The sequence below is a fragment of the Gobio gobio genome (assembly GCF_949357685.1).
Source record: "Gobio gobio genome assembly, chromosome: 19".
Lineage (NCBI taxonomy): Eukaryota > Metazoa > Chordata > Actinopteri > Cypriniformes > Gobionidae > Gobio > Gobio gobio.
This window is the reverse complement of record NC_137112.1, coordinates 5,002,835-5,021,570: the sequence shown is the minus strand read 5'-3', so window position 1 is coordinate 5,021,570 and position 18,736 is coordinate 5,002,835. Positions and strand designations below refer to the sequence as shown.

At 43.9% G+C, this 18,736-nt stretch overlaps 2 protein-coding genes across 2 annotated transcripts in view; one reads left to right on the top strand and one right to left on the bottom strand.

Moving 5' to 3' along the window:
• The window catches only part of LOC307143206 (GTPase IMAP family member 8), an 18,706-nt gene extending 1,782 nt beyond the window's left edge, over nucleotides 1–16,924 (top strand). Inside the window, exons 2-5 of the mRNA XM_079844562.1 lie at nucleotides 8,250–8,918; nucleotides 15,020–15,820; nucleotides 15,909–16,013; nucleotides 16,097–16,924. Coding sequence (XP_079700688.1) covers nucleotides 8,250–8,918; nucleotides 15,020–15,820; nucleotides 15,909–16,013; nucleotides 16,097–16,206 — 1,685 coding nt within the window. The 3' untranslated portion in view covers nucleotides 16,207–16,924. The remainder of the gene's footprint in view (nucleotides 1–8,249; nucleotides 8,919–15,019; nucleotides 15,821–15,908; nucleotides 16,014–16,096) is intronic.
• traf3ip2b (TRAF3 interacting protein 2b) overlaps nucleotides 1–18,736 on the bottom strand; it is a 1,379,907-nt gene that overhangs the window by 1,099,892 nt on the left and 261,279 nt on the right. The gene's annotated exons all lie outside the window — the stretch shown is intronic.

The window sequence follows — 18,736 nt, the reverse complement described above, 5'->3', positions numbered from 1 at the left end:
GCTGCAAACCGTCCCAGTGCATGCTGAAGGTCCTGGTTAGAAGGGGCCAACACGACAACGTCATCCGCAAAGAGCAGAGACGAAACCGCGTTGTCCCCAAACCTGACACCCTCCGGCCCCTGGCTGCGCCTAGAAATTCTGTCCATAAAAATTATGAACAGAACCGGCGACAAAGGGCAGCCCTGCCGGAGTCCAACATGCACCGGGAACAAGTCTGACTTACTGCCGGCAATGCGGACCAAACTCCTGCTTCGGTCGTACAGGGACCGGACAGCCCTTAGCAAAGGACCCCGGACCCAATACTCCCCCAGCACCCTCCACAGGATGCCGCGAGGGACACAGTCGAATGCCTTCTCCAAATCCACAAAACACATGTGGACTGGTTGGGCAAACTCCCATGAACCCTCCAGCACCCTGTAGAGGGTATAGAGCTGGTCCAGTGTACCACGGCCCGGACGAAAACCAGACTGTTCCTCCTGAATCCGAGGTTCCACTATCGGCCGTATTCTCCTCTCTAGTACCCTGGCATAGACTTTCCCCGGGAGGCTGAGAAGTGTGATCCCCCTGTAGTTGGAACACACCCTCCGGTCCCCCTTCTTAAAAAGAGGGACCACCACCCCGGTCTGCCATCCCAGAGGCACTGTCCCCGACCGCCACGCGATGCTGCAGAGGCGTGTCAGCCAAGACAGCCCCACAACATCCAGAGACTTGAGGTACTCAGGGCGGATCTCATCCACCCCCGGTGCTTTGCCACCGAGGAGTTTCTTGACCACCTCTGTGACTTCAGCTTGGGTGATGGACGAGTCCTCCTCTGAGCCTCCAGCCTCTGCTTCCTCAACGGAAGGCGTGATGGCGGGATTGAGGAGATCCTCGAAGTATTCCTTCCACCGTCCGACGACATCCCCAGTTGAGGTCAACAGCCGCCCATCGCCACTGTAAACAGCGTTGGTAGGGCACTGCTTCCCCCTCCTGAGGCGCCGGACGGTTTGCCAGAATCTCTTCGAGGCCAGCCGATAGTCCTTTTCCATGGCCTCACCGAACTCCTCCCAGGCCCGAGTTTTTGCCTCCACGACCACCCGGGCTGCAGTCCGTTTAGCCTGTCGGTACGTGTCAGCTGCCTCAGGAGTCCCACAAGCCAATCAGGCCCGATAGGACTCCTTCTTCAGCTTGACGGCATCCCTTACTTCCGGTGTCCACCACCGGGTTCGGGGATTGCCGCCTCGACATGCACCGGAGACCTTACGGCCACAGCTCCGAGCGGCCGCTTTGACAATGGAGGTGGAGAACATGGTCCATTCGGACTCAATATCTCCAGCCTCCCTCGGGATCCGGTCGAAGTTCTGCTGGAGGTAGGAGTTGAAGATCTCTCTGACAGGAGACTCGGCCAAACGTTCCCAGCAGACCCTTACAGTACGTTTGGGTCTACCGAGTCTGTCCAGCTTCCTCCCCCGCCATCGGATCCAACTCACCACCAGGTGGTAATCAGTTGACAGCTCCGCCCCTCTCTTCACCCGAGTGTCCAAGACATACGGCCGCAGGTCAGATGAAACGACCACAAAGTCGATCATTGACCTACGACCTAGAGTGTCCTGGTGCCATGTGCACTGATGGACACTCTTATGCCTGAACATGGTGTTCGTTATGGACAAACCGTAACTAGCACAGAAGTCCAATAACTGAACACCACTCGGGTTCAGATCAGGGGGGCCGTTCCTCCCAATCACGCCCCTCCAGGTGTCACTGTCATTGCCCACGTGGGCGTTGAAGTCCCCCAGTAGAACGACGGAGTCCCCAGTCGGAGCACTTTCCAGCACCCCTCCCAGGGACACCAAGAAGGCCGGGTACTCTGCACTGCCGTTCCGACAAACAACAGTGAGAGACCTATCCCCGAGCCGAAGCCGCAGGGAAACGACCCTCTCGTTCACCGGGGTGAACTCCAACACATGGCGGCAGAGCTGGGGGGCTATAAGCAAACCCACACCAGCCCGCCGCCTCTCACCATGGGCAACTCCGGAGTGGTGAAGAGTCCATCCTCTCTCGAGGAGTGTGGTTCCAGAGCCCAAGCTGTGCGTAGAGGTGATTCCGACTATCTCTAGTCGGAACCTCTCAACCTCACGCACAATCTCAGGCTCCTTCCCCGCCAGTGAGGTGACATTCCATGTCCCAAGAGCCAGTTTCCGTGTCCAGGGATCGGGTTGTCTAGGCTCCTGCCTTCGACTGCTGCCCGATCTTCTTTGCACCGGCCCCTTACGGTCCCTCCTGTGAGTGGTGGGCCCACGGGAAGGTGTCCCCACGTCGCTCCTTTGGGCTGAGCCCGGCCGGACCCCGTGGGGGAAGGCCCGGCCACCAGGCGCTCGCATACGAGCCCCAAACCCAGGCCTGGCTCCAGGGTGGGGCCCCGGCTGCGCCGTACCGGGCGACGTCACGGTCCTCCTTTTTTTTTGTCATCATAAGGTTTTTTTGAACTGCTCTTAGTCTGACCCGTCACCTAGGACCTGTTTGCCTTGGGAGACCCTACCAGGGGCATATAGCCCCGGACAACATAGCTCCTAGGTTCATTCGGGTACTCAAACCCCTCCACCACGTTAAGGTGGCAGTTCAAGGAGGAGCCCACTGTAAAGGTGTGGCACCTATTTGGCATACAGGCCTTTCTTTTGTCTTTCAAATGGCCCTTCTGATAATGAATGTCGGTTGACAACAGTAAAGCAAATTTCTTTGTTGGATTTCAAATATCAAAAATATCTTTGTTTATTTTAAATTCCTTCAGTGGTCAGGAACCTATGTCCCTTTGGTCCTATGGTCCCTTTACCAACAAATGATCGATAAAAAAATTAGACACATCAAAAGAGATTCGCTCTCTGCAGAAAAAAACATTGCAATTACAATTCCATTGTTGTACAGCCTACCAAAGTTAATAAAAAGTTTATAATAATAATATTCAAGTTGTACCAGCCAAAGTGCGTGTTCAGTGCTCGTCACGAGTCAATCAACTATTCACTTACATTTCTGTGGTAAACCTGCAGCTCCTTCACTGGGATTCAAGCTGCGTAGCTTGTTTAATGGTAACCAAAACCATTTCTAGAACAGCAGCGAAAATGTAAAGGAGGCTATATAAACTTTAATATATCCTTTTATTGAAACTGGTGCTTTCTGTGCAAAGATCATTTTGAAACATTTCACCCACTGGTACTTTCTTTTGCCACTTTATGTCCTGTGTGGTATTTATGATTTCAGTTGAGGATACTGTTATTAACAAAACATGAATGAATGAGAAAGAAAAGAGCAGGATGTGCTTTATATTGAAAAGAAATATTAAAAGCGTGAAAAGTAGCGAAAGAGAACTGAATTCCTCTGACGGGAAGCTGTGCACGCGCTCCGAGCGCAACATGGATAAGCACAGTAGACGTTGTCTTTGGTTGCGTGCCTAAACGGCCAAATAAACAGAAATATATTAAAATGCCAAGTCGAGTATTCACGTAAACACAGTAGATGTGGCCTAAGCACGGTGTGCGTTCCCTCTCTCTCTCTCTCTCTTTCTCTCTCTCTCTCTCTCTCTCTCTCTCACACACACACAAACACACACAAACATGAATTTACGCTCATCACTTGGTAACTCAACCTCACAATGAAAGCCCTGCACAATTAATTCCATATTGCAACTTATTTATTGTTTGCTGGGCCCCACTTTATATTAAGTGGCCTTAACTACTATGTACTTACATCAAAAAATAAGGACAATGTACTTATTGTATTCATATTGTACTGCAAAACACGTTTGATTGAGGTGGGATACAGGTAAAGTTAGGGACAGGTGTGGTGGCATGGGTAAGTTTAAGAGTAAAGTTAAGGACAGGTGTGGTGGTATGGGTAAGTTTAAAGGGTAAAGTTAGGGACAGGTGTGGTGGTATGGTTAAGTTTAAAGGGTAAAGTTAGGGACAGGTGTGGTGGTATGGGTAAGTTTAAGAGTAAAGTTAGGGACAGGTGTGGTGGTATGGGTAAGTTTAAAGGGTAAAGTTATGGACAGGTGTGGTGGTATGGGTAAGTTTAAGAGTAAAGTTAGGGACAGGTGTGGTGGTATGGGTAAGTTTAAAGGGTAAAGTTAGGGACAGGTGTGGTGGTATGGGTAAGTTTAAAGGGTAAAGTTAGGGACAGGTGTGGTGGTATGGGTAAGTTTAAAGGGTAAAGTTAGGGACAGGTGTGGTGGTATGAGTAAGTTTAAGAGTAAAGTTAGGGACAGGTGTGGTGGTATGGGTAAGTTTTAAGGGTAAAGTTAGGGACAGGTGTGGTGGTATGGGTAAGTTTTAAGGGTAAAGTTAGGGACAGGTGTGATGTGTGGGTAAGTTTAAGGGTAAAGTTAGGGACAGGTGTGGTATGGGTAAGTTTAAGGGTAAAGTTAGGGACAAGTGTGGTGGTATGGGTTAGTTTAAGGGTAAAGTTAGGGACAGGTGTGGTGGCATAGGTAAGTTTAAGAGTAAATTAAGGACAGGTGTGGTGGTATGGGTTAGTTTAAGGGTAAAGCTAGGGACAGATGTGGTGGCATGGGTAAGTTTAAGAGTAAATTAAGGACAGGTGTGGTGGCATGGGTAAGTTTAAGGATAAAGTTAGGGACAGGTGTGGTGGTATGGGTAAGTTTAAGGGTAAAGTTAGGGACAGGTGTGATGTGTGGGTAAGTTTAAGGGTAAAGTTAGGGACAGGTGTGGTGGTATGGGTTAGTTTAAGGGTAAAGTTAGGGACAGGTGTGGTGGCATGGGTAAGTTTAGGAGTAAATTAAGGACAGGTGTGGTGGTATGGGTTAGTTTAAGGGTAAAGCTAGGGACAGATGTGGTGGCATGGGTAAGTTTAAGAGTAAATTAAGGACAGGTGTGGTGGTATGGGTTAGTTTAAGGGTAAAGTTAGGGACAGGTGTGGTGGCATGGGTAAGTTTAAGGATAAAGTTAGGGACAGGTGTGGTGGTATGGGTAAGTTTAAGGGTAGGGTTATGGACATGTGTGGTGGCATGGGTAAGTTTAAGGGTAGGGTTATGGACATGTGTGGTGGCATGGGTAAGTTTAAGGGTAGGGTTAGGGACAGATGTGGTGGCATGGGTAAGTTTAAGGGTAAAGTTAGGGACAGGTGTGGTGGTATGGGTAAGTTTAAGAGTAAAGTTAGGGACAGGTGTGGTGGTATGGGTAAGTTTAAAGGGTAAAGTTAGGGACAGGTGTGGCGGTATGGGTAAGTTTAAAGGGTAAAGTTAGGGACAGGTGTGGTGGTATGAGTAAGTTTAAGAGTAAAGTTAGGGACAGGTGTGGTGGTATGGGTAAGTTTTAAGGGTAAAGTTAGGGACAGGTGTGGTGGTATGGGTAAGTTTTAAGGGTAAAGTTAGGGACAGGTGTGATGTGTGGGTAAGTTTAAGGGTAAAGTTAGGGACAGGTGTGGTATGGGTAAGTTTAAGGGTAAAGTTAGGGACAAGTGTGGTGGTATGGGTTAGTTTAAGGGTAAAGTTAGGGACAGGTGTGGTGGCATAGGTAAGTTTAAGAGTAAATTAAGGACAGGTGTGGTGGTATGGGTTAGTTTAAGGGTAAAGCTAGGGACAGATGTGGTGGCATGGGTAAGTTTAAGAGTAAATTAAGGACAGGTGTGGTGGCATGGGTAAGTTTAAGGATAAAGTTAGGGACAGGTGTGGTGGTATGGGTAAGTTTAAGGGTAAAGTTAGGGACAGGTGTGATGTGTGGGTAAGTTTAAGGGTAAAGTTAGGGACAGGTGTGGTGGTATGGGTTAGTTTAAGGGTAAAGTTAGGGACAGGTGTGGTGGCATGGGTAAGTTTAGGAGTAAATTAAGGACAGGTGTGGTGGTATGGGTTAGTTTAAGGGTAAAGCTAGGGACAGATGTGGTGGCATGGGTAAGTTTAAGAGTAAATTAAGGACAGGTGTGGTGGTATGGGTTAGTTTAAGGGTAAAGTTAGGGACAGGTGTGGTGGCATGGGTAAGTTTAAGGATAAAGTTAGGGACAGGTGTGGTGGTATGGGTAAGTTTAAGGGTAGGGTTATGGACATGTGTGGTGGCATGGGTAAGTTTAAGGGTAAAGTTAGGGACAGGTGTGGTGGTATGGGTAAGTTTAAGAGTAAAGTTAGGGACAGGTGTGGTGGTATGGGTTATGTCCCTCCCGTCCCGCCCTGGTCTGTCCCTCCCGTCCCGCCCTGGTCTGTTCCTCCCGTCCCGCCCTGGTCTGTTCCTCCCGTCCCACCTTGGTCTGTCCCTCCCGTCCCACCCTCCCGTCCCACCTTGGTCTGTCCCTCTTGTCCCACCCTGGTCTGTCCCTCCGAACATCTGGTAGCCGGTCCTTAAAGAGGGGGTAATGTCACATGTCTGTCTTGTCTTGTTTAGCACATGTGGTGTTTTAGTTTATTTCTGGGCCATGTGCTCCTGTCTTCTGTCTCGATCCCACCCCTCTTGTTATCTGATTATTGTTTAATTGGCCCACCTGTTTCCCTCCAGATTTGGACCCTTTATAGTCTCCTCGTTTATGCAGTCTTGTGTTGGATCGTTGTCTTTTGTCTTCCGTTTTTCCCCGTTGTGTTACATGTTCTGTTCCAGGTTTATTGTATATCGGCAACTCCCAAGATTCCGCGCTCAAGCTACGCCTTCGTTTGGATTAGGCTACCTCTAGTGGCGAAAAAATTACATATTGTGCCTTTAATTAGTTAATTTACTACTAAAATGTACTTTTTGATTTTTGAGTGTGAATCACCATTGATGTTTTGGTACTATTTTTTTTATACAGAATTTGCTTTATTAAAATAATCACACAATACTGTTGTGGCGGGCAGCGAGGCCGAGGGACCGTGAGGGCGGGACGAGGCGGCGCTCATCAGGGAGGATGAGCGCCAGCTGCGCGCCGCAGCGATCTCGGCCCTTGCGGAGGAGTGAGGGACTATAAAGGAGGAGCGACAACAGTGAGGGACGAGAGAGGACCAGGCCTGGATTTTATGTTGAGTTTTATTTACGTTTTGTTATGTGCACGCTGCAGTCGTCCGTGAGGGGCTGCAGCTTTTTATTTTCATTTGTGTTTGTATGTAGGCGGCAGTCGACCGCGAGGGGCTGCCGCCGCCATTTTATTTTGTCTTTATTTTGATTAAACATTTTTGATTGTTCGCCGGTTCCCGCCTCCTTCTTCCCGTACAAACGAGATTTACTACAGTGGTGCCGAAGCCCGGGAGGAAGGAGGGACGCGCTGTCGAAGAGCCCTCGCAGCTGAGGGGGATCGCGGTGCCGCGGAGTTCGGGCAGCGCGGAGGAGAGAAGTCCGCGAGCGGCTGCCCGAAGCGGTGGTGCTGGAGCGGATGAAGGTCGGTGGGACGGAGAGCTCGCTGCCGTGCCCCTGGGTCGAGGTGGGGTGGCTGCCGTCCTAGAGGGAGCGCGGAGGAGTCACCGGCGTTCGCCGTGGGCCGGAGCCTGTATCCCTCCGCCGTGTAGGGGAGGGGCAGGGAGCGCGCGGGACTCGCTGCCGCCTGCCCTCGACAGGAGGAGCCACCGCCGGCCGCCAGGGGGCGGAGGAGCGTCGAGCCGTCCACCGGCCGTCCAGTACCACCGCATGGCACCGCGAAGAAGAACCTCTTGGCTGGCTGAGGACCGAGCGGCAGTGTGTCTGGGAACCGGACCAGAATTTTTTTTTTTTTCTTTCTCTCTTTTCTCCTCTCTCCACTCTCTCGTCCCTGTCGCTCCTCAGGTTCCTCGCTCCGTTCTCTCACCTCGCTGTTCTTACCCCCAGGTCCCGCGGCCGCCGTGATCGGCCCCCCCGGGGAGGGGGGGGGGGGGGAGTAGAGCGCAGACTCGGGAGTACCCCCCGGCCTGCGAAGGGCGTTGGGGGTATGTGGCGGGCAGCGAGGCCGAGGGACCGTGAGGGCGGGACGAGGCGGCGCTCATCAGGGAGGATGAGCGCCAGCTGCGCGCCGCAGCGATCTCGGCCCTTGCGGAGGAGTGAGGGACTATAAAGGAGGAGCGACAACAGTGAGGGACGAGAGAGGACCAGGCCTGGATTTTATGTTGAGTTTTATTTACGTTTTGTTATGTGCACGCTGCAGTCGTCCGTGAGGGGCTGCAGCTTTTTATTTTCATTTGTGTTTGTATGTAGGCGGCAGTCGACCGCGAGGGGCTGCCGCCGCCATTTTATTTTGTCTTTATTTTGATTAAACATTTTTGATTGTTCGCCGGTTCCCGCCTCCTTCTTCCCGTACAAACAACATTTACTACAACTGTTTTTTTTTTCTGACAGAACTGAGAGCCGTTGTTCTGGGGTGGCAGAAATCTGACAAAGCCTCAGTGATCAACAGCATTTTAGGTGATGACGTTGCATCTGACAAACATTTTGTGAAGTCTGTGAGGAAAGACGGTGAAGCGAACGGAAGGAAGATAACTCTGATTAACACTCCATGCTGGTGGGAGAATTTTGGTTTGCAAGATTCTCCCGAGGTGGTCAAACAGGAACTGGTTTGCAGTGTCTTCAAGTGTCCACCAGGGCCTCATGTCTTTCTACTGGTCATTAATCTCAGTTTGCCTTTCACTGAAGAAAACATACTCAGCATTGAGAAGCACATTAGTCTGTTTGGTGAGAGAATCTGGAGACACACTGTAGTGCTCTTTACACAAACCGATTCCCTGAAGGACAAATACACTGAGCAGCGCATAAAGAATCCAGATCTGCAGCAGATCATACAGAGATGTGGAGGAAGATTTCACGTTTTTCATTTCAAAAACAAAAGTGTTGGAGTCAAAGAACTACTAATCGAGATTGATGATGTTGTGGCAGCAAACGATGGCAAGCATTTTGAAACACATGATGAGATTCTACAAGAGATGAAGAGAAAGAGAAATGAAAATGAAGAACGAGCAGAAGCCAGACAAAAAATGTTGCAGGACAAAAGAAACCTGCTGAATGAAATAGGTAAGTAAACCACACCAATGTATACAAGTCAAATGTCAAATGTTGGCTAATAATTTGGTTAAATAAAAAGGGCTTTTCATACTGTGCTAAACCCTGGGTTATGATCATTCTTAACCCCGCTTTTGTTGTAATGCCGTAATCCCTTCTTTCTTTTCTGGACCACAAAAGGAGAATTAAACAGAAAAAAATGTGCTTGTCCATATAAAGGCAGCTGTTCACCTCTATTAGGATGTGGAAGCTTTTTACAACATGAATGGTGTGAATGCACCAAGGTAGGAAGGCATCAAGGCCAGTCCGAGTCCAAGGTCTCCTGAGAGATCTTCATCTGATCGATTTTTGAAGGCGATTTGAAAGTTGCAGTTGGTCACAAGAAGCATCAGTCACCTGAGCGCCTCTTGAGATCAGGGGTGTGAGCTTTATACTCACAGCTCTGACTGGCCTACGTTACACTCACCCCCCTAAACCGCACTCCCATCCGGGTCAAGGCACCAAATGTAACCGGTCCTAATCGATCTGCTCTGAAGCGGGACTTTCTGTAGCCGTCAGATGAGTTCAAGAACAGTGTGTAGAGCTTCATGGAATGGGTTTCCATGGCCGAGCTGCTCCTCCAAGCCTTACATCACCAAGTGCAATGCAAAGCGTGGGATGCTGTGGGGTAAAGCGTGCCGCCACTGGACTCTAGAGCAGTGGAGACCTGTTCTCTGGAGTGACCAATCACGCTTCTCTGTCTGGCAATCCCATGGACGAGTCTGGGTTTGGCAGTTGCCAGGAGAACGGGACTTGCCTGACTGTATTGTGCCAAGTGTAAAGTTTGGTGGAGGGGGATTATGGTGTGAGGTTGTTTTTCAGGGGTTGGGCTTGGCCCCTCAGTTCCAGTGAAAGGAACTCTTATTGCTTCAGCATACCAAGACATTTTGGACAATTTCATGCTCCCAACTTTGTGGGAACAGTTTGGGGATGGCCCCTTCCTGTCCCAACATGACTGACCAGTGCACAAAGCGTCGCTCCATAAAGACATGGATGAACGAGTTTGGTGTGGAGGAACTTGAGTCCTGACCTCAACCTGATAGAACACCTTTGGGATGAATTAGAGCGGAGACTGAGAGCCAGGCCTTCTCGTCCAACATCAGTGCCTGACCTCACAAATGCGCTTCTTGAAGAATGGTCAAAAATTCCCATAAACACACTCCTAAACCTTGTGGAAAGCCTTCCCAGAAGAGCTGAAGCTGTTAGAGCAGCAAAGGTTGGACCAACTCCATGTTAAAACCTACGGATTAAGAATGGGATATCATCAAAGTTCATGTGCATGTAAAGCCAAACGTCCCAAAACTTTTGGCAATATAGTGTACCTTTATAATCAGAAGTCCATTCAGGATAAAATTAATAGTAATCCTACAAGCAATAATATGAGGATGCACAATGTTAGATCCTTAATGTAAACATATTGCATATATTTACATATTGCATCCGGCATTCGTCCAATCAATGACATTGACACTGCAAATATGCAAATAAGGAAGTTAACCCAGGGTTTAGGAACGTGAAACAGAATACCTGGGAATAATGGTTTACCCCAAATATAATGCAAGATTCTGAGTCTTTGAATGACCCAGGGTTAATTATTTCAAGTATGAAAAGCCCTAAATATGTTACTTCTGCTGATGTGATTCCAATTAGTTTTGTAGATGAATATAAATTAAAAAAATATATTTATTTACATACATTGAATGGATTTGAAGCATCACAAAGTGCTCATCATACACTCACCTAAAGGATTATTAGGAACACCTGTTCAATTTCTCATTAATGCAATTATCTAATCAACCAATCACATGGCAGTTGCTTCAATGCATTTAGGGGTGTGGTCCTGGTCAAGACAATCTCCTGAACTCCAAACTGAATGTCAGAATGGGAAAGAAAGGAGATTTAAGCAATTTTGAGCGTGGCATGGTTGTTGGTGCCAGACGGGCCGGTCTGAGTATTTCACAATCTGCTCAGTTACTGGGATTTTCACGCACAACCTTTTCAAGGGTTTACAAAGAATGGTGTGAAAAGGAAAAACATCCAGTATGCGGCAGTCCTGTGGGCGAAAATGCCTTGTTGATGCTAGAGGTCAGAGGAGAATGGGCCGACTGATTCAAGCTGATAGAAGAGCAACTTTGACTGAAATAACCACTCGTTACAACCGAGGTAATGCAGCAAAGCATTTGTGAAGCCACAACACGCACAACCTTGAGGCGGATGGGCTACAACAGCAGAAGACCCCACCGGGTACCACTCATCTCCACTACAAATAGGAAAAAGAGGCTACAATTTGCACAAGCTCACCAAAATTGGACAGTTGAAGACTGGAAAAATGTTGCCTGGTCTGATGAGTCTCGATTTCTGTTGAGACATTCAGATGGTAGAGTCAGAATTTGGCGTAAACAGAATGAGAACATGGATCCATCATGCCTTGTTACCAGGGGCGTAGCTAAGGGGGGGAAAGTTAGGACAATTCTAAGGGCCCACACACTTTTGGGGCCCCCAGAGATCAGTTTTATTAGTAGTAACAGTACTAGTAGTAATGTATTATAAATGTATAATCTACCAAAGAGTTAAGGCCTTTGCACACTGAGTCCGAGATTTTCGCATGCGTTTTTTCGTATTTGTGATCCGAAAAATTCGTCACGCACAGAGACCTTGCACACTGAGTCCGATGCGTATTAATGAATGCGTTACGAAAAAAACCGCAAAACAACACAAAATGCCGTCTTCAAGTAGTGATGATTTTTTTTGTCCTCTCTCTTAAAAAATGAAAAAGAGGAAATATTGGGTCCATCCAGGGCCGGCCCGTGGCATAGGCGGAATAGGCAAATGCTAGGGGCGCCACTCATCCATAGGGGCGCCAAAATGTATTACTGATACTATTTTATTCATATTAATTTGAAATATTACCAAATAAAGCGCAAAAACACTTAACTAAACCCCCCGCATCCTCCCGGTCCGCTTCATCAATCTCCCCCGCCGAGCTAATTGAAGTGCGTCAGAAATATAACGTGTGATCAGTTTAACGTTGGGAATTTGTTGTGTCGCGTCGCCTCTCGCCGCATCTAATGTAGACAGGATTGCTTTCATTTTTTAGGGTGCTTGGCCGCTCGCTCCAGGTGTAGACACGGTGAAAGTTGCCTGATAATTTATGACGGATGGCCGAATTGTAGTGTCATAAAAAACAGAAGCCCTCTGATGCAGGCAAGATAAGGGAAACACTGCAAAAATGCTCTTCTTATTTAGTATTTTTTGTCTTGTTTCTAGTCTAAATTTCTAAAAATTCTTAAACCAAGATGCATTTACTAGATAAGTAAAATAATATTTTTTCTTAAGTGAGTTTATGCTTAAAACAAGCTAAATTATCTGCCAATGGGGTAAGAAAAATAATCTTGTTGCTGATTGAAATCTTGTTTCTTGTTTCTGTCCCAAACAGAAATAAGATCATTTTTCCTCACCCCATTTGGCAGATAATTGTGCTAGGTTTAAGATTTTTTCCCCCCAGAAAACAAGGGAAAAATGATCTAATGTCATTTTACTAGTAAATACATCTTGATTTAAGAATTTTTTGATGTTTGGACTGGACACAAGAAAAAATTACTAAATAAGAAGAGCATTTTTTGCAGTGTAAAGACAGAGGTAAAGTGATGAAATGAACAGTTTATTTAATTGCATAGTAGTAAAATACTAATGTACGCTAATTAATTCCAGTTTTACCTTAAACTATATGCAAGCAGCTGTTCTGGGTTCTCCAGTGGCCACAGACAGTGTATTTTGTCAAAAAAAAATCATATCTGTTTTTTTAAACGCATGTAATATCACTTTTTTAATAGCCTAATGTTTTTACTCTACAGTTGTGCAGTTTTAAGGGGACATATGGACATTTTAAAATGTATTTGCAGAAATTAGTGATGATATTTTTATACAGGTTTATTTAAAATAGCAACATTTTATGTACATTTCACATTTAATATAAAAATTTCTCAGTTTAATTCATGGTGAAAACATAAATGTGCATATTAGTGGAAGTTTGCTGCCATCTACTGGAAAACAAACACTTTTTCTAGTTCTCAATAGTTTGTGCATGAATGCTAGATGCAATTACTTGTTATTTGTGTTTAGGCTGTAATGTGGCGTAGGTGCTATTTTTGTATAGTTTAACTATCATCAGCCTTTTAAAAAAATTAATTAATAATAATATCATGAACATAATGATGGGGTAGAAAAGACTGGACATCATATAAAACAACAACAATAACAATTCAAAAAACATCAATGCATTAAAAAAATAAAACAGTACCAGTGTTTCCGCAACTTAGACTGAAAACATGTAGTGCTAAACCTTGATACAAGGGGCACCAAGTAAAATCTTGCCTAGGGCAGCAAATTGGTCAGGGCCGGCCCTGGGTCCATCCACTTCTGCGATCGTGTAGAGAGGAAGGAGAGTTCCTCTTATCAAGGAGCTGCGGGATTATCCAGACCGATTCAAAGTTTACTTTAGAATGTCAGTGACTCCGTTTGATGCTTTGCTAGCGATACTGGAGCCACATATTAAAAAGAAGACCACAAATTTCCGTGACTCAATTTATCCTGAACAGAGACTGACAGCCTATGTCTAAAGGGATCCGCGCGCGCGCGCACACACACACACACACACACACGGTTTACAGGGACTTGGTGTGCTATAATTATAGCTGTGATATAATAATATTTGTAGTATTTTTGATACAATAATATTTGTATATGTAGGTATCTGAGCACTGGCGATTCATTCACCACCATTGCCAGCAGTTTTAGGTTGGGCATCAGCACTGTGGGAAAAACGGATGAGAAAAACGCAGAAAATCGAACCTGTTCCGATTTTTTTTTTGACGGACGAAAGTTTCGGAGGCAGTGTGCAAGAGTAATTGACATAACGTGAGGTCAAATTTATTATTTGACGTGCGAAAATTTCGCATGCGAATTTCGGACACAGTGTGCAAAGGCCTTTACAAATATAAAAAAAATGATGGCGCATTTCCGGCAAAATCCAGCAAAACGCTCCACTCATGAACCGCTCACACTCACCGGTAAAACTACGTTCACTCATATCCCACTCCGACATGATGTGCTATAATTGTTGCAGCCATTAAGGTATTTATTTTTATATTTATGTTTAAATATTATAATGTGGGTTTTTTATGTCTATGTTGTCTATCTATGTCGTTTATGAAAAGTGAACAGCATGAGATAGGACACATCATAAGATGAATGGAGTTGATCAGACATGATTCATTGACCACTTCATTAAGTTTTGTTTTGTATAAATTTTATCTTAATTTTAATCAATGTTTCATCAGCCAATTGGGGCATTCTGGGTTGAGCGAGCGGAGCTTAATTGGTCAGTATTATTAAATTGCAGACAAAGATTTTGGATAGCTAGGTTGGTGTGGTAGAGGGCCCAACATCATGTTCTTTCATAGGGCCCAAAATTGCTAGCGGCGCCCCTGCTTGTTACCACTGTGCAGGCTGGTGGTGGTGGTGTAATGGTGTGGGGGATGTTTTCTTGGCACACTTTAGGCCCCTTAGTGCCAATTGGGCATCGTTTAAATGCAACGGTCTACCTGAGCATTGTTTCTGACCATGTCCATCCCTTTATGAGCACCATGTCCCCATCCTCTGATGGCTACTTCCAGCAGGATAATGCACCGTCACAAAGCTCCAATCATTTCAAATTGGTTTCTTGAACATGACAATGAGTTCACTGAACTAAAATGGCCGCCACAGTCACCAGAGCTCAACCCAATAGAGCATCTTTGGGATGTGGTGTAACGGGAGCTTCGTGCCCTGGATGTGCATCCCACAAATCTCCATCAACTGCAAGATGCTCTCCTATCAATATGGGCCAACATTTCTAAAGAATGCTTTCAGCACCTTGTGGAATCAATGCCACGTAGAATTAAGGCAGTTCTGAAGGCGAAAGGGGGTCAAACACATTATTAGTATGTGTTCCTAATAATCCTTTAGGTGAGTGTATATTTAAACTTAATAAAGACAATTTTTTACCTCTGACTTTTTTGTTTGTTTTTTGGAAGAAGAAGCTGTGGCTCCGCTCTCAAAACTGAGAATCGTTCTGCTGGGTTGGATTATGTCTGGGAAGAGTTCAACTGCAAACACCATCTTCAATGATGACATATTTCAGATAGAAAAGGCACAGACACGCACAAACCATACAGGTGAAGTAAATGGCCGAGAAATAACTGTGTTGGACACCCCAGGCTGCTGGAAGTATTTCTCATCTAAATTCAACCCAAAGTTTGCTCAGGCTGCAATCCTGGAGAGCATAGGCCAATCACAACACATGCAATTCCCTCACGCCATGATCCTGGTGATTCCTGTTGATTGTTCATTCAAGAATGAACATAAAGGAATCATTGAAGAGTATATGGCTATTCTCGGAGAAGACGTCTGGAGACACACCATAGTTCTGTTCACATGGGGTGACAGGTTTCCAGACGTATCAATCGAGCAGCACATCGAGAGTGAAGGTGAAGACCTGCAGTGGCTGATTGAGAAATGCAGGAACAGATATCACGTCTTTGACAACACAGACAAGAAGAATCGAGCTCAAGTCGCAGAGCTGCTCCAGAAGATCGATGAGATGGTGGCAGAAAACAGTTTGTTCCGCCTCAAAACTCAATGTGCTGCAGAAGTGAATGTCCATGAGACTGATACACAGCAAGATGAGGAAAGAAGTCTGAATGCTGACCAGTTACTGAAGTTGATGTACCAGGAGATGAAAAACAGGCGTAAAGAGATGAAAAAGAAGCTACAAGAATTAGGGATGGATTTCACTGAATTTAGCGATGTCGAGAGCATAGAGGCGCATCCAAATAGTAAGTTAGCAATACTGTCTAATAATTTCCATAGACATATTATTGCTGCAAATAGCAAATGTTTTGTGGTGTCATCTTCCTCTTCCAGTGTCAGATGATAAACTCACAGAGAAGATAAGGAGAGAAGTAAGAAGATGGGAAGCAATTATGATGGATGGGATGTTGAACAATCAGAATTCAGAAGGATCACATGGTGAGTTATAATAGCATTACATAAAACACATTGCTTAAAGGAAAATATTTAATTTTTACATAATTTAACAATATTTATTTCAGGTGAATTTATTCAAAATACAGATGCAATGGTGTTGAAGTGGATTTCGAAATGTGAGGAATACAGCTCATCTAAAACATCCAAAGAGATAATACATCCAATCTTCAAATGATGCATGCCTAAAAACAGTTTGCATTGGTTTTAAAGGCAATTTATCTAGCAATTATTTGTTACATATTTCTTTTTCTGTTAATTAATATTTTTGTGGAGTTGTAAACCGTGTTGTGGACTAGTTACATGTAACTAGATTACGTAAATAAATGTAAATAAATGCAACCGTAATCAGTTACAGTTAATGAGAAAAAGTGTGTAATTAAATTACAGATACTTATGAAAATGTTAATGATTACAAAGGGGGTTACATCTGAATATTTTCTGTAAAAAGCTTGGATATGTTGAATAATATGAATTTGTTGTTTTGCCTGATGTGGACAATGCCTCCTGCCATTTTAAAGGCTGTTTAGTAAAGCAATGCTGTTCTGCTTATTTTGATTGGTTCTCATAACATTATGTCCTAATATTGTGTTTGAAGCAGAATGTTTTATGCTTATTTAACTTTTTACATAATTGTATTTTATCAAGTGAAAAAAAAAAATGGAGGAATTGTTGAGATTTCACAATGACTGTTGTCTATGTGTAATATACAGCACTTTAGGTTGGTTGTCAGTGTTGTCACTTTAGGTTGGTTGTCATTTTAGTTTGTTTGGTAGGTTTGGCAAACAAAGCTATTTGTTTATACAGGATTATATTTTAATTTTTTTGAGGAACTATTCCTTTTGAAAGTAATGATACAGAATTTAAATAAACAGTATGTTATCCATTCTCCTGTGACATTTATTTTGAAAGTCGTATTCTTTTCTGAGAGTTTTATTATGAAAGTTGCATTCTGTGGTGAGACTTTTATTTTGAAATGTGCATTCTGTTCTGGGACTTTTATTTTGAAAGGGATGTTCTCCTCTGAGACTTATTTTGAAAGGGATGTTCTCTTCTGTGACTTTTATTTTGAAAGGAGCGTTCTCATCTGATACTTTTATTTTGAAAGGGGTGTTCTCTTCTGGGACTTTTATTTTGAAAGTCGTGTTCTCATTTGAGAGTTTTATTTTGAAAGTCGTGTTCTCTTCTGGGACTTATTTTGAAAGGGATGTTCTCTTCTGTGACTTTTATTTTGAAAGGGGTGTTCTCATTTGAGAGTTTTATTTTGAAAGTCGTGTTCTCTTCTGGGACTTATTTTGAAAGGGATGTTCTCTTCTGTGGCTTTTATTTTGAATGTTGCATTCTCATCTGATACTTTTATTTTGAAAGTCGTGTTCTCTTCTGGGATTTATTTTGAAAGTCATATTCCCTTCTGAGACTTTTATTTTGAAAGTCGTATTATCTTTTGGAACTTTTACTTTAAAAGTCATTATCTTTTGGAACTTTTATTTTGAAAGTCATATTATCTTTTGGAAATTTTATTTTTATTGTTTTATTGTGTTCCAATCTGGGACTTATTTTGAAAGGGATGTTTTCTTCTGTGACTATTATTTAGTCGTATTCTCTTCTGAGACTTTCATTTTGAAAGTTGTGTTCTCATCTAAGACTTTTTTTCTGAAAGTCGTATTCTCTACTTTTATTTTGAAAGTCGTGTTTTCGTCTGAGACTTTTACTTTGAAAGTAATGTTCTCATCTGAGACTTTCATTTTGAAAGTTGTGTTCTCATCTGAGACTTTTATTTAGAAAGTTATGTTCTCTTCTAACACTTTTATTTTGAAAGTCATGTTCTCTTCTGGGACTAATTTTGAAAGGGATGTTCTCTTCTGTGACTTTTATTTTGAAAGTCGTGTTCTCATCTGAGACTTTTGTTTTGAAAATCATATTCTGTTTGGTGAGTTTTATTGTGAAAGCCGTGTTCTCATCTGAGACATTTATTTTGAAAGTCGTGTTCTCTTCTGACACTTTTATTTTGAAAGTCGTGTTCTCATCTGACACTTTTATTTTGAAAGTCCTGTTCTCTTTTGGAACTTTTATTTTGAAAGTCGTGTTCTCATCTGACACTTTTATTTTGAAAGTCGTGTTCTCTTCTGACACTTTTATTTTGAAAGCCGTGTTCTCATCTGAGACTTTTATTTTGAAAGTCCTGTTCTCTTTTGGAACTTTTATTTTGAAAGTCGTGTTCTCATCTGAGACTTTAATTTGTAAATCATATTCTCTTTTGGAACTTTTATTTTGAAAGTCGTGCTCTCATCTGAGACTTATTTTGAAAGTCATGTTTTCTGACACTTTTATTTTGAAAGTCGTGCTCTCATCTGAGACTTTTATTTTGAAAGTCGTGTTCTCTTCTGACGCTTTTATTTTGAAAGTCATGTTTTCTGACACTTTTATTTTGAAAGTCGTGTTTTCTGAGACTTTTATTTTGAAAGTCGTGCTCTCATCTGAGACTTTTATTTTGAAAGTCGTGTTCTCTTCTGACACTTATTTTGAAAGTCGTGTTCTCTTCTGACACTTTTATTTTGAAAGTCGTGCTCTCATCTGAGACTTTTATTTTGAAAGTCGTGTTTTCTGACTCTTTTATTTTGAAAGTCGTGTTTTCTGACACTTTTATTTTGAAAGCCGTGTTCTCATCTGAGACTTTTATTTTGAAAGTCATGTTGTCTTCTGGCACT